Source organism: Pelophylax lessonae (genome assembly GCF_965119305.1).
Source record: "Pelophylax lessonae genome assembly, chromosome: 5".
Lineage (NCBI taxonomy): Eukaryota > Metazoa > Chordata > Amphibia > Anura > Ranidae > Pelophylax > Pelophylax lessonae.
This window is the reverse complement of record NC_138772.1, coordinates 346,500,169-346,515,862: the sequence shown is the minus strand read 5'-3', so window position 1 is coordinate 346,515,862 and position 15,694 is coordinate 346,500,169. Positions and strand designations below refer to the sequence as shown.

Below are 15,694 nucleotides of genomic sequence, written 5' to 3'. Positions count from 1 at the left end.
CAATTTCTTGGTCTCTATGAAACTTCGAGACCACTTTTGGTAAAAAAGCCGGATCTGTTCTAAACGATTCGAAAAAAAAAAAAAAAAAAAAAAAAAAAAAAAAAACTTTTAGAAAAGGAGCTCTAATAGAAAAAGCATAGCATTTGAAGAAACACCAACTCTGAGCGAGTGCGTCCACTCCCAGCTCCCCGACCCCCTTGTTCAAGGAGAAGTAGAACCGCGGTTTCGTGTTTTGCTAAGAGGTTAACAGATCCACAGACAGCTCCCTCCATCTCCGAGTGATCAACCTGAAAGACATCTTGATTGAGGATCCAGTCGCCTTCCCTTAAAAGTTTTTCTGCTCAGAAAATTGGCCAAATGGTTCAATTCTCCCTTTAGGTGAACCGCCGACAGGGAAAGCACTTGAGGTTTGGCCCACTGAAAAATTACTTCTGCCAGAACCCACAGACTTGCTTGTGTCAACTGACAAGGGGGAACAAAAAGCAACTACTGTGGAATGGTCTGAGCTGACCTGTACATTGTGTCCCTGTAGTCCTGCCTGGAAAGCTCCGAGAGCCAGTTCAACTGCTCTCAGTTCTCTCCAACATGAAGATCACTTGGAATCTTTGTCCCCCCCCAGGGCCCCTGCACCAATTGGGAGTCCTGGTGTGCGCCCCACCCTGTCCCACTTGCGTCCGTAGTGACGATTCTGGACACTAGTGGGACCCAAGCGAGACCCTGAGACAGGTTTGAGATCTTTCTCCACCACCAGAGGGATCTTTTTATACGTTCCGGTATATGCACTAAGGAATCCAGGGAACCCTGAGTGCAGTCCCATACTTCTAGGATGAACAGCTGCAGAGGGCGAAAGTGGAGACCCGCCCACTGTACCGCTGGGATTGCAGTAGTTAGCGACCCCAGTGTCGACATGGCTTGACTTACTAATACAGGTTGATTGCTTTGTAATAGGCCAATGACTCTTTTTTCTAAGGGAAGAAGAACCTTTTGAAATGTGGAATCCATTTCGTAGCCCAAAAAGGTGACCTTTTGTGCAGGTACCAGATTGCATTTTTCCAGATTCAGGAGCCACCCCAGGTTCTCTAGCAATCGCCTTGTTGTCAGAAGGTCCCTGGACAGCTGCTCTTGAGACAGGGCAAACAAGAGCAGCTCGACCAGGTAGGCAATCACCGAAACGCCTTTGAGCCACAAACAAGCCAAGACTTTTGCCATGACCTTGGTGAAAATGCGAGGGGGGGGGGGGGGGGTGGGAGTACAGACTGAAAGGAAGGGCCTGAAATTGTAGATGTATCGTGCCCTCTTCTGTCCTTATGGCCAACCTGAGAAACTTTTGACACCCTTCCGTTATAGGAATATGCAGGTAGGCGTCTTTCAGGTCTATTAAGGCCATGAAGCAGTCTGGAGGAAGGATAGCCCACATGGAAAAGATTGAATTCATCCAGAATGTTTTGTAAGCAACCAAGGCTTTTAGGAGCTTTAGGTTCAGGATAGGTCTTGTACTTGCCTGATGGCTCCCGTACGACAAACATGGGAATAAAAACCTCCGCCTAACTCCTTTGGTGGTACCTTCACCACAACCCTCTGTTCCTCCAGATATTTCAGGGAGGAAAGTAAGGCAGACGCCTTTTCCGTGCTTCTTGGTAGTTCTGTGATGAACATCCTGCGTGGAGTGGGGGGGTAATTAACTCCAAAAGATAACCTTCTTATGATTCCCAAAATGAACTGACTGGAGGCGACTGCTTCCCACTGTGGGATCCCCGGTCTCCCCCCTATCTACCCATTCTGCTTCTGACTCCTCTTGGGAGCCTAAAGGTGTATTAGCACACTCCTCACCTTGTTTATTAGTACCCCCCCGGTACCATCGGTGGGGGTGGAACAATCTCTTGCTGTGCTGGCTGAGGAGGGGTTCTGGGGCTGAGGAAAACTGGATTTTTGACTTACCGTAAAATCCTTTTCTCTGGAGTTCGTGTACAGACGCAGCTCAATATTCTTCTTGACCACTGGGTTATGCTGCCCCCCACAGGAGTAGGACACTGGGCAGAAAAAAATCTTTACCATGCTTATGGGGCAGTCCCTCCCACACCCACACACTCCAATATAGGCTTCATATTTGCATGAGGGGGGGGGGGGGGGGGGGGGGAAGGGGAAAAAAAAAAAAAAAAACGTAATTCCCCAAAAGGCTAAATTTAACCAACCTGGTAAAATGGAGCTCAATCAGGAACAACTGGAGTTCACCTAGAGACAACATACACCCTCAAATAGAATATTTTCTCTTTTAAACAGCAGCCATCAAAACCTTGCGGCCAAAAGAAGCATCCGAGGATGCCAACACATCTACTTTGTAGAATTTTGTGAACGTGTACACAGATGACCAAGTTGCCGCCTTGCAAACTTGCATTACTGACGCCTGATGGCGAAAAGCCCAAGAGGCATTTAGCGCCTTAGTAAAATGCACCTTCACAGGGAAAGGTGGAACCCGACCCTTCAGTGAATAAGCCTGTACCACCATCTGCCTGATCCATCTGGATATGGTAGCAGCAGGCGCAGCCAATCCCTTTCGAGGTCCTTTCGTGAGGACAAAGTCTGATTTCCTGAAAGATTCAGTAGCCGCCAGGTAAACTCTAATTGCCCAAACCACGTCCAAAGAATGCAAAGAAATTTCCTTGGGATACTTGGGCTTAGGACAGAGTGAAGGCAGAACAATGTCTTCATTCAGATGGAAATCAAACAACCTCAGAAAGAAACGACTGATTAGTTCAAAGTACCACTTTATCTCTGTGGACCACCAGATAAGGTGAACGGCAGGACAGCGCTGCCAATTCAGATACTCTGCGGGCAGAAAGCGCCACCAAAAACGCAAACTTCTGAGAGAGTATAAGCAGAGGAATCTCCCTAATTTTCTCAAAAGGTTTTTGAAGAACAGACCAAATTAAGATCCCATGGAGGTAACGGGGATAACCTTGGAGGAGCCATATGGCGAACGTCCTGTATAAAAGTGTGCATCAAGGCATGCGTTGCTAAAGAACGTTGGAAAATATAGCCAAAGCCGACATTTGGCCTTTGATAGTGCCCAAAGCCAACCGCTGTTTTGCACCTTCAACGATGCGCACCATGAGATGTACGATTTCCACGTACGATGATAGATCTTCCTAGATGTAAACTTTCTGGACTTCAAAAGTGTCAGAATCATCAAGTCAGAAAGACCTCTATCCTTCAACACCTGGCTTTTAACAGCCACACCGTTAAAGCCAGTGACTAAAGCAGAAAGGAAGATCGGCCCTTGAGACATCAGATCTTTTCTGAGAGGAAGTCTTCAAGGAGCATCGGCGACCAGATCTCCATACCAAGACCAGCAAGGCTAGTCTGGGGCCACCAGAATGACCGGAAACCCTTCCACCTCTATTCTGCGCAGAAGCATCAGCCGATATTGACCCCAAGGAGCCACCAGTGCGTCTGTGGCGTCGGCCAGAGATTCCCGCAACCTGGCTACAAACCTCTGAAATTTCTTGAGTCGAGAAGCTAACAGGTCGACAACGGATGTCCCCCACCGGACACACAGGAGGTGAAACGACTCCAGGTGCAGAGGCCTTTCCCCCTGATCCAACACCTGACGACTCAGGTAATCCAAGTTTTCCACACTTGGGAAGTGCACTGCAGAAAGGGCTGGAGCAAAATTTTCCACAAATTTAAGGATCTCGGCCAACAAGACACTCCTGGTGCCCCCTTGATGATTGATGTAACAACCCTCTAAACGATTTGTCTAGTGACTCAGGCAAAGCTTTATCGCTCGGAGTTCCACAATATTGATTGGAAATCTGGACTCTTCTACTGTCCAGGATCCCTAATGTGACGGATCAACCGGCACCCTAACTGGGTACCTCTGTTGACGGATGCTTTTAGTGCTTCCCGAGGGCTCCAAGCACTCCAGACACCATAACGACCTCAGACCCCACAAACTGCCACAGCTTGGTTGGGGTCTCACCGTCTTCTACCCACCCTGGACCTACGACAAGGCTCCAGTGGGTGAACCTCTCATTCCCCAGAGAGTGCAGCAGGAACAAGCTCTTACAAGAGCTTAGTGATTATCCAAGGGAGTATGAAGAGCATAGCAATCCCTTGTAGTATATTCCCCCAAACATGAGTCGAGACTTCATGAAAGGGTAAACACAGACTGTTTATAGAATAGACACACACTCAATTTATACACACAAGCACATCCCCCTCCTCATCAAATTACTACACACCGGTCAGGGGTTTAATAATTACATTATCATATGCAGATGAAAGTGTATACAGGAAAAGAATATTTCTGAACTAACTAGCTGGCCATCTGGACAGAACAATGCGAGGTCATTACCATTTAACAATGGGACAGGCACAATCCACATTCCATTTCAATACACAAACAATAGGGAAGCCTGTCTGGCATGGAGGGACATGGAATAAACACATTATTTAGGATTCAGACTTCATGGCAATGTTCTATAACAGTCTCCCAGTGTAAAGCGGGAATAAATCTTATTTCTATAAGAAATATATTGCTGACAAATATTACCGTCCCATCTGAAGCAATTCAAACTATTAATTCACTTTTTGTCTTTCACTTCCATTGACGGTGAATAACGTCACACCTGGACACACAGCTTTCCCCGTACTCCTCTCCAGCTGGACAGGCTGGCGTCTGTGGTTACCACAGTCCAATACAGTGGGAGGAAGGACTTGCCCTGGCATAGTGCTAATGAGTGAAGACACCATGGAAGAGCAGTCTTTGTGTTGAGACTCAACGGAATCAGTGTCCAACTTTGTACCATTTGACAAGAATCTCCCTTTGTAAGGGTTTCATGTGGAACTGAGCAAATGGAACCCACTCGAAGGTTGACACCTTCAGACCCAGGGCCCGCATGCAAGTCCGCAGAGAGGACAGATTGCTGGATAACTTTTGCAGCTTGTCCTGGGGAAGAAAAACCCTCGTCGAAGCAGAGACCAGAGTCAAGACCAGATAATCCAGTTTTAAGGATGGTACCAGGGCAGATTTTTTGAAAATGATGTTCAAACCAAACTCTTGCAGAGTCCGTACAGTGATTGTCAAGTCGCCAAACAGGGCTAAATGTGAGTCTGCTCTTAGGTGGAAATCCTCCAGGTACCCCAGTACCGTAATCCCCGTTATTGCAGTAACGCCAATACTGGAGCCAACACTTTGGTGAAGACTCTGGGGGCAGAAGCAAGACCAAAGGGTTACGCCACAAATTGATAATGCTCCTCTCCTACAGCGAAGCAAAGAAAACACTGGTTTCCAGCGTAGATATGTTCCCTTGATATCTATGGAGGCCAAAAAGTCTCCTTGGTGCAGAGACGCCACTACCGTCAAATGGACCCCCATTCGAAACTTCTGTACCCGCACGAAGCGGTTCAGAGTCTTGAGGTCCAGGATTGGATGTACTTTGCCTTCTTTCCTGGGCACAGTGAACAGGTTTGAATAGAACCCCTGAAAGCGTTACCAAGAAGGAACTCCGCACTATCACCCCTCGTGACAGCAGATCTTGTACCACCTCTCGTAGATCCCTTAACCGGTCTGGAGATAGGCGTAGATTGGACGGGAAGAACCTGTCTGAAAGGCGAAACCAGAATTCAATCATGTAACCCAATCTGATCAGTTCGTGGACCCATTTGTCCTCAAGCAAAAGAGTCCATGGTTCCGGAAAGAAGCAAGATGCCCACCCCAGATATGGCTGAGAGCATCCCTTCATGCAAACGGGGATTTGCCTGCAGGTCTGGATTGGCCTGTTCGGCTTACCCGACCAGGTCTTCTTGGAACCCCCAGAAGACCTAAATGGCTTAGATCCTTTCTCCTGTGTGTCGGAGGCATGAAATGGCCGCCTGTGGGCTGTGAAATAAGGCCCCCCCCCCCCCCCCCCGTCTATTACGCAGTGACTTGCCCTTTGCGGATTGAGAAAGAGTACTCTTCCAGCCTGTGAGTCCTTTGATTAACTCATCCAATATGGAACCAAACAAAACTGTCTTCCGAAAAGGGGGGGGGGGGGGGGGAATCTAATAGAGCCTTTTTTGAGGCCTGATCTGCAGGGAAAACCTTGCCTGACTTCTGGGATTTGCAGGTGCCAAAAGACACCTGCATCCCTGATGCTGCAGAATCATCCGCCATTTTTAGAGTTTCCCACACTGACACTATAAGTGCATCCACCAGCGCGCTTTCCCGCACAGCTGCAGACGAGGATATATCTTCCTCGCCATCTGAGTGCGATGATGCAGATCCCTCAGGATGGCAAGCGTCCGCAGAGGCCATATCTACCTCAAAATCTGAGGATACAGGGGAGGGCATAGGGCGCTTTTTACTAGTGGTATTTTGATAATCACATCCACTTTTGACACCAGGTTTTCCAAAACTGCCGTTAAGGTAGACAGGGGTTGCGTCCCGGAGATCCACACAACCGCAAGGAGGGGATCAGTAGGTGAAATTTCTTCCTGAGACTCCATTATGAACCCTGGAATAACGCAGTGTCACTTTAAGAAAACTGCACAAAAACGGACCACACCGATGCACCAGCGGTACTACAAGTCCCAGCCACTAGCACAGTCGATAGCAGGGTGAGCGAAGACGACCTACAGGGACCCCAATAAACATACCACCAATTTATATGGAGGAGAACAGAATCTTTCTGCTGTGTAGAAAAACAAATCTTCACAGGAAGAGGAAATACCTGGATCGAATATTCAATAGCGTAAAGGCCTAGCTGCTCCCTGCTGTCCAGCAATCGCAGACTCCAAGAAAATGGCCACCCATGCATTTCAACAGGGAACTCTGTTAACGAGGCTGAAAGATTCTGCAGCAAAAAGGCAGCCCCCACATCGCGCCATGCGGTCTCCAAAAGATAAGTGGCATCGGGGTGTCCCCGGCAGGGACCCCTAACAGGATCACCCCCCCTCCCACAGCGGATCCGCTATAGCGGCCTCGGCACGTTCATCCCACCACTTTCGCTGACTGAGATAGGTACCTCTGACTGGTGGGGGGGGGGCCTTTGGGGGAGCCTGGTAGCTACGAGAGGCCAGGGGAAATGAGGGGTACAGAGGGTCCGACTTTCCCAGGGAGGGGCCCACGTCCATCCTGAGACCACCAGAGTTATTGGGGGGGAACTTACCATACCGACGATATCGGGTGGGCACCACTCCGGACAGACTGCCTCTCCATTCGGGGTGGGGGTGCTGACGGCCAAGGAGTACGCTGCAACTCAGGCCGAACCAGGTCGTGTGCATCCTGGCGAGGTGTTTCACTCGCGGGTCCGCACCCATCCATTGGGGCTCTGTCGTGGTGGCTACAACCTGCACACGCTCGCTGGCCGGGCTGGGAGACCTTAAGGATTTAGGATATCCAGTTCGAAACCCAAGCCGTTGATTGCAGTTCTCTCCGGAACACAACTAGCTAAATTAATTACATTTTTAAAAAGGTTCCCTATAAAATAAAAAAAGTAAGCTAAGACCGAAGTCCCAGCCGGGAACTAGGTCCTACTTCTAAACTAGGGAGATACAAACTGAAGCCTATAGCAGAGTGTGTGGGTGTATGCCTGCAGGGACTGCCCTGTAGGCGTGGTAAAGATTTTTCCTGCCTAGTGTCCTACACCTGTAGGGGAGCAGCATAACCCAATGGTCAAGAAGAATATGGAGCTGCGTCTGTCAATGAACGATAGAGAAATTGTAGATTTGTAATGAAATCTTTAAATGACTGGAAAGTGCTGGAAAGCTCCTCGACAGATGTAGCTAAATCAGTACACTGTTCTGTCGAATGTTCCTAAACTAAGCTTTCTACACACTCTTTACAAAGCGCCTTAGTCCAGGATTCCTCCACAGTAGCTTTGCATGATGGGCATCTTCTCTTGGAGCTATGTGGCGACTGACTGTGTCCCGCCTTACTCGAACACATAAGAAGAAACACACAGCTCAGCACCCATATTGGCCCCCCCAGCACTTACAAGCACATCATGGCCCCTCAGGAGTGTACCTAGGACCGACCACCACCAGGGTCCCAGAACCACCACCACGAGTCACCCCCCCCCCCCGGACCACCAAGAGGGGGGGGGGGGTCAAACTACACTATGGAGCTAGTGGGGGGAAGGGAACACCACCCCAGGGTCTCTTTACCTTAAGACGGCTGGTGCTCTCTTCCCCTGGAGCAGTCCGCTGCTGGAGCTTTCGGCTGCACCAGCCCATCTTCTGGCCTGATCTTCATTACCATAGCCCAGAACCGGAAGCTGCGGCTGTCGGCGGAAGTGCCCACCTCTACCGGAAAGGACGTCCTCTGTCATCCGGTCCAGCCTGAGCTCCATGTTGGACTCAGGAGGACTGAAAGCACCTCCGCAGCGCTCTCCGCCAGCGCGAAGAGCAGACCCCCACAGCTTCGAACCCCCACTGGGGAGAAGCTGGGGGGGGGTGACAATTTATGGCAGCCTAGAAGGTAAAAAAAAAAAAAGGGTCCCTACCCAACCTAAAGCCGTCATTAGAGAGACCTTAGCCTCTCCTTTATCAGAAAACAGCCTCAGCCCCCTAGCTGTTCAGCCCTAGGTTCCGGGCCATGTCTCCCCACCAGAGGAAACACCAGAACTGAAGGGCACCGGCTAACAGGGGGCTTTCATTTGAATGGATGTGGCAGTGTTTCCTTAAAAGGGAGGAGCCAAGGTCTCTCAAAAGGTGGCTGCCCTGAATGACGATTGAGGAAAAAACTTTTGCCTTTACAATTCCTTTAATAAAATTTCTAGGTTAGAGAGTTGTCAGATCACCACTGCTAGTTGTTTCCTCACCTCTTGCTCTAATTACAACTCCAAAGGCTTTTTTTTTTTTTTCTGCCTCTGATATTGGTGAATTTTGCCAGCAAGGATAGAGACAGCAATAAACTTCTAACCCAAAGCTTAAAATTATTGCAGAATGAGTTTTGGAAATTAAGATATTAAGATCAGCAATCCGAATTATAGTAAAGCCATCCCTGAATATAGGGTTTCTGCTCTTGTAATGATCCCTTTTCCAAAAGTTTACTGTCTTTCCTCTGTTTTGTCAATGCAAACCCTTAGGCTCCGTTCACATGTAGGCGTTTTTGGGGAGTTTTTCTGCTCTAGGATCAGCTCTCAAAACGCCCAACAAGACAAATCCTATTTATTTCAATGGCCCCTGTTCACATCTGAGCGTTTTGACGCTGTAAGCAAAACGCCCAACGCTCAAAAAGTACATGAGCTTCTTTTTGGGCAGATTACAGGCGTTTTCCATTGGTTTTCCAAACGCCTGCACAAAAAACGACTGTAAAAACGCCTGTAAATCGCGGTAAAAAACGCACAAAAACGCTACGCTCAGGTGTGAATGTAGCCTTAAATAAAAAAAAAAAAAAATTATAATGCCTACCTGTCACTTGGAGGGGGCTCTTCAGTTTTGTTTTGGTTCCTTTTCCGGACCCTGGGAACAACATTCTGTCTTGCAGACTGCCGATCATGAGGTTTAGGGTCTGTTGCTGAGACCATATCTTCAATGTCATCAATTATTGATTCACAAGAAGCGGGCATGTTCTGTTAAAGTACAGAGAAATGTGAACTGTAAAGGAAACATACTCCATACAGCATAATTTAAAGATATAAGAAATTAGTTTTATTTGTAAAGCACTCACGGTAAGCCTTGTAGGTGACTTTTACACAGTATCTACATTGCAGAAGGAAAAAGAGATTAGTAAATAAAACCCACCAACATGAATATCATATGCAAGACAAAACAATTAACATGTGCCATGCAAGGCACATAAGAGAAAATATATTTCGATAAGGAGAGGAAGTACAGTGCCTTGCGAAAGTATTCGGCCCCCTTGAACTTTGCGACCTTTTGCCACATTTCAGGCTTCAAAGATATAAAACAGTAATTTTTTGTGAAGAAACAACAAGTGGGACACAATCATGAAGTGGAACTAAATTTATTGGATATTTCAAACTTTGTTAACCACTTAAGCCCCAGCCCTATTTCGGACACTTTTTGTTTACAAGTTAAAACCAGTATTTTTTCCTAGAAAACTACTTAGAACCCCCAAACATTATATATATATATTTTTTAGCAAAGACTATGGAGAATAAAGGTTTACAGGTTTTTAAAAAAAAAAAATCTGATCACTTTTATTGCTGTCACAAGCAATGTAAACATCCCTTGTGACACCGATATGCAGTGACAGGTACTCTTTATGGAGGGATCGAGGGTCTAAAAGACCCTAGACCCCTCCACTACACTTCCATGTATGCAAAACGCAGAAAACTACGTTTTTGCATACAGTCGTTTTTTAAATGTGCCGCCTTTTACAGCACAGTAACCCGGAAGTGGCGTCACGGAAGGCGGCGGGAGGGGGGTGGGAACGTCCCCTCCCGCTCACCCGGGTAACGATCGAGCGGCTCCCGAGCCGCATCGGTCGTTACCGACGGAAAGTCGACCGTTGGCTCTAAACCACGGTACCGGGATGGTGTCTCTAGCTAGAGGCATCATCCCGGTATACTACCGCAACGTTTGCCGACGTAGGGCTACGTCACTTTGTGGTAAGTGGTTAAATAAAAAACTGAAAAATTGGGCGTGCAAAATTATTCAACCCCTTTACTTTCAGAGCAGCAAACTCTCTCCAGAAGTTCAGTGAGGATCTCTGAATGATCCAATGTTGACCTAAATGACTAATGATAATAAATAGAATCCACCTGTGTGTAATCAAGTCTCCGTATAAATGCACCTGAATTGTGATAGTCTCAGGAGGTCCGTTTAAAGCGCAGAGAGCATCATGAAGAACAAGGAACACAGGTCCGAGATACTGTTGTGGAGAAGGTTAAAGTCGGATTTGGATACAAAAAAAAATTCCCAACCTTTAAACATCCTAAGGAGCACTGTGCAAGCCATAATATTGAAATGGAAGGAGTATCAGACCACTGCAAATCTATTAAGACCTGGCCGTCCCACTAAACTTTCAGCTCATACAAGGAGAAGACGGATCAGAGATGCAGCCAAGAGGTCCAGGATCACTCTGGATGAACTGCAGAGATCTACAGCTGAGGTAGGAGACTCTGTCCATAGGACAACAATCAGTCGTATACTGCACAAATCTGGCCTTTATGCAAGAGTGGCAAGAAGAAAGTTATTTCTTAAAGATATCCATAAAAAGTGTTGTTTAAAGTTTGCCACAAGCCACCTGGGAGACACACCAAACATGTGGAAGAAGGTGCTCTGGTCAGATGAAACTTTTTGGCAACAATGCAAAACGTTATGTTTGGCGTAAAAGCAACACAGCTCATCCCCACTGTCAAACATGGTGGTGGCAGCATCATGGTTTGGGCCTGCTTTTCTTCAGCAGGGACAGGGAAGATGGTTAAAATTGATGGGAAGATGGATGGAGCCAAATACAGGACCATTCTGGAAGAAAACCTGATGGAGTCTGCAAAAGACCTGAGACTGGGACGGAGATTTGTCTTCCAACGAGACAATGATGCAAAACAAAGCAAAATCTACAATGGAATGGTTCACAAATAAACATATCCAGGTGCTAGAACGGCCAAATCAAAGTCCAGACCTGAATCCAATCGAGAATCTGTGGAAAGAACTGAAAACTGCTGTTCACAAACGCTCTCCATCCAACCTCACTGAGCTCGAGCTGTTTTGCAAGGACTGTGCAAAAATTTTAGTCTCTCGATGTGCAAAACTGATAGAGACATACCCCAAGCGACTTACAGCTGTAATCGCAGCAAAAGGAGGCGCTACAAAGTATTAACTTAAGGAGGCTGGATAGTTTTGCATGCCCAATTTTTCAGTTTTTTATTTGTTAAAGTTTGAAATATCCAATAAATTTCGTTCCACTTCATTAATGTGTCCCACTTGTTGTTGATTCTTCACAAAAAATGACAGTTTTATATCTTTATGTTTGAAGCCTGAAATGTGGCAAAAAGGTCACAGAGTTCAAGGGGGCCGAATACTTTCGCAAAGCACTGTAGATGCAGATCCCCAAGGGAAAATGTTTTAATGGAGAGTGCATATCAATAGAAGCTGGACACTGCAATATTTACTGCAATCTGCGCTCTGCATTTTATGTGGCATTCATAATATGCAGGGTGCAGTGTAGACCCAGTTGGTTCTTCACAGAGTACCAACATTTGAAGCAGAACTCCAAACAAGAAAAACACACCACTCATTAACTACTTGCCGACTGGCAAAGCTGCTGATATCAATTGTGGGGCCCCGTACAGACTAACTGACAGGGCAACCCCCCCCCCCCCCAAGAAAATATTAAAGCTATATTTTGTTAAAAAAAAAAAAAAATATTGTTAGCAGATACAAATACAACAAAACTCACAAAATTCCTGCTAAATCTAAAAGACAAAACTGAGTTAAAGTGGTAGTATACGCCGCTATTTGACTTTTACCTACAGGTAAGCCTATAATAAGGCTTACCTGTAGGTACAATTAATATCTCCTAAACCTGCACAGTTTAGGAGATATTAAACCTGCATGCAGCAGATGACGTCAGCGATGCATGTGCTCTGAAGGTCCGGCCACTCACAGCGCCGAAGCCGCCAAAGCAGGAAGAGACGCCGAGGGAGCATGTCGGCGCCCTCAGCGTTGTCCAGACGACTGTGTCGGGGCTTCGTTCTAAGGTAAGTATTTCATAATGAGCCAGTATGGGATGCATACTAGCTCATTATGCCTTTGTCCTGCAGGGTTTGTTTGTTTCATGAGTATACAACCGCTTTAATGAAAATGAGATGAAAAAAAATATACAGGCTGGGGAGTTGGAACTCTGGGATCAGAGAGACATAGGGAGAGAAACAAAGTTACAAAGATAAAAACTTAAGAGCATAGCTAACATTAGGGCCAGGGCTGGGTGGGGGGGGGCACAACTGTCTTTCTCAGCAGATAAAAGCTTGCAGCAGGGAGAGGGGGGAGAGACCAGCTGCTGGAGGAAGAGTTCTGCAATTGTGGTCCATCACTAATTCCCCTTACTGTGTGGGCCCCCGTGTGTGCTCGGGCCCCCTACAAGAGGGCCAGTGGTCCTCCCTTATCAGCAGCCCTGCCTACTGAGCACTTTAACCTTCTTGCCCAAGCCAATTTACAACTTTCAGTGCTGTCACACTTTGAATGACAAATGCCTTGCCATGTTACACTGTACCCATATGAAATTGAAAAAAAAAAAATCACCACTGGGTTTTTTTTTTTTGCTAAATCAGTAAAAAAAAAAAAAAGAAGTTTTTCATATCATTTTGCAAACAAGTAATTTTTTTCCTGCACTGATGTGTGCTGTTGGGGCTACAAGGATAATCAGGACACTGATAATCTTTGCCTTATCAGTGTAAATGTCTCTTTCACAAAAGCTGGTTACCAACTCTCTTCTCCTTAAATGCCAAACACCGGTGTAACGTGAGAATTACCTACCCCGTGAGAAAAACCTACCCGCGTCACTTCCAGCCAGAAACAGCTGAGCAGCACCGCAGTGCGCATGCTCACAGCCCCCGATACGTAATGGAGCAGCTAAGGATCAGACTAGTGCGCATGCGCACTAGTATGAAATTATCACGGTGTCCGTGATAAAAACCTACCGACGCGGCGGTTACATTAAAACAGCTGGGCTGCACTCTGAGTCATCTCCGCCCCTGTCATTACCCTGATCTTGGCTAGTAAATATAAAAGCGGCTCTCGGCTCCGCGATTTATATTTTCATACAGCCGCCGCCGCTTTTATATTTACTAGCCGAGATCAGGGAAGTGACAGGGACAGGAGCGGAGATGACTCGTATTGCAGGGCAGCTGTTTTAATGTAACCGCCGCATTAAACACACTGCCGTGCAACCGGAAGTGACGAGGGTAGGTTTTTCTCACGGGTAGGTAATTCTCACGGAACACCGGCTTATATTTACATCGTGATCACATGGTAAAGGGCTGCTGTGATTAGCCCTTTACCCCATTCTGTGGTCACCGAAGGACACAGCGATCACAGAGCGTAGTGGGGCAATCCAGAACTGGCTGACCACACTTAAGCCGTCATTCAGCTATAGCGCAGTTGGGAAGTGGTTTAAGAAAAACAAAAATATGGCTTTTGCTGCAATAGTCACCTTCAATCCAAGTATTTCCTTTGCAGTACTTGCTTTCTCACACTAGAGGTCCTCAGGCTGATGGCCAGCATCTATCTTGACAGGTAAGGCTGGTTTCACAGGGTGGAGGGGTCCAATCAGGTCTGCCTGTCAGTTTTTCAGGCGGACCTCATCAGACCAGCGGATCCGCTCCTGTATGCCAAAAACAGAAGGACGGGGGATCCATTCCCCATCTGTCTGGTGGATCAGATGAGTCAGGTCGAAACAGACAGGTGGTCCGTTTACATCCAACCGTCCAATACAGAAAAGCAGGCTGTGTCCACACAGCATAGCGGAGAGCTCATGGACCTGTCATCTGCCTGCTCAGTGGGGATCAACAGAGAGATCTCCTGCTGAGCAGGCAGAAGAGCATTACGGAGTCTGCCCCCTGTAAAAGGGACCTAAAAGGTAAGCAGTAAAACTAAACTCCTCTGTCACTCTCCTCCTATCAGCATGCTTTTTGTCAGTATACAAACTGGCTGGCTCTTCGTACTCTCACACTCCAGCCCTGCTCTACCAGGACTGCAAAAGACTGAAAACGAATGAACTATCCGAACACCCGAAACTGATAATTATTTTAGATTATGAAAGATGTACAGGTAGGTGCTAGGTAAAGGTATAGTGGGCCTTGTCTGCCTAACAGCAGGGCTGTGATTTATTTAGTCAGGGTGTCATGGTTTCCAGGTGTGCCTTCTGAAAGGGGGGGGGGGGGGGTCTCCCCGGTTTCCAGGTGTGCCTTCTGAAAGGGGGGGGGGGCGGGGGGAGTCTCCCCACTGGCTCCTGTGAGAGGTTTCTCATAGGGCGGTGAAGGAAACACATCCAGGCTTGTAACTACCCCAGAAGGCAGATTGTGCTGCAAAGGATTCTGGGAGTGGGTATAAGTTTGGGGGTGGCATATGACACAATGTCTTTGGCGGGAGCAGAGTCACAGGATGGAGAGTGCGGCTGTCTCTCCTCCTGTCTGAGGAAGGTGGATGTCTCGAGGTGTTGCCTGAGAATCAAGAGAGTGCAAAGTTGAGCTGAGGGGATCCGGTGTGCCGAGAACCTGCGGAGAGAGAGAGGGGTTCAGTACCAGGAAAGCCTACACAGGTCGCGAGTACTGAGGATTGCCCCTGGGGGTCTGCCAGAGTTAAAGGGGACCACTCCAGAAGAGGTTCTGGGATCCAGTGCCAGCTAGAGGAAAGGGGGTACCTAGGTTGAGGACCCTGAAGTTACAGAGGGGAGTGCATAGACAGTGAACCCTGAAGAATTCAAGGTTAACAGTTAAAGGGGGCACCTACAATTGGGCCCTGAATTGTACAGAGTGTGCCAGTTGGGATTTATAGTTTTACAACATACTACCTCAAGCCAGAGCAAGGCGGGAGGGAAGTATTCAGTGACTTGTTGCAGTGTAACAGTGTCGGTGGTTCTACAATTTCACAGTCCTGGATCTTTTGGACTTTAAGTCAAGGATTCAGCAATTCTATTAAGCTACAGAGTATCCTCAGAGTTAAGAGTTGGCTGGCGCCGGTTGGCGTTAAGGAAGCACCAACAGGCATTTCAGGAACCAAGTCCCAAGTGTATATAGTTGAA

The 15,694-nt window shown here is 47.3% G+C and overlaps 1 protein-coding gene across 1 annotated transcript in view; it reads right to left on the bottom strand.

Annotated features, from left to right (window-relative positions):
• The window catches only part of CDKAL1 (CDKAL1 threonylcarbamoyladenosine tRNA methylthiotransferase), a 1,263,425-nt gene extending 1,253,760 nt beyond the window's left edge, over positions 1 to 9,665 (bottom strand). Inside the window, exons 1-2 of the mRNA XM_082258657.1 lie at positions 9,656 to 9,665; positions 9,397 to 9,557 (exon numbers count right to left, since the gene is read on the bottom strand). Of these exons, the coding sequence (XP_082114783.1) occupies positions 9,397 to 9,554 (158 nt within the window). The 5' untranslated portion in view covers positions 9,555 to 9,557; positions 9,656 to 9,665. The remainder of the gene's footprint in view (positions 1 to 9,396; positions 9,558 to 9,655) is intronic.
• Between the last annotated feature and the right edge of the window lie 6,029 nt (positions 9,666 to 15,694).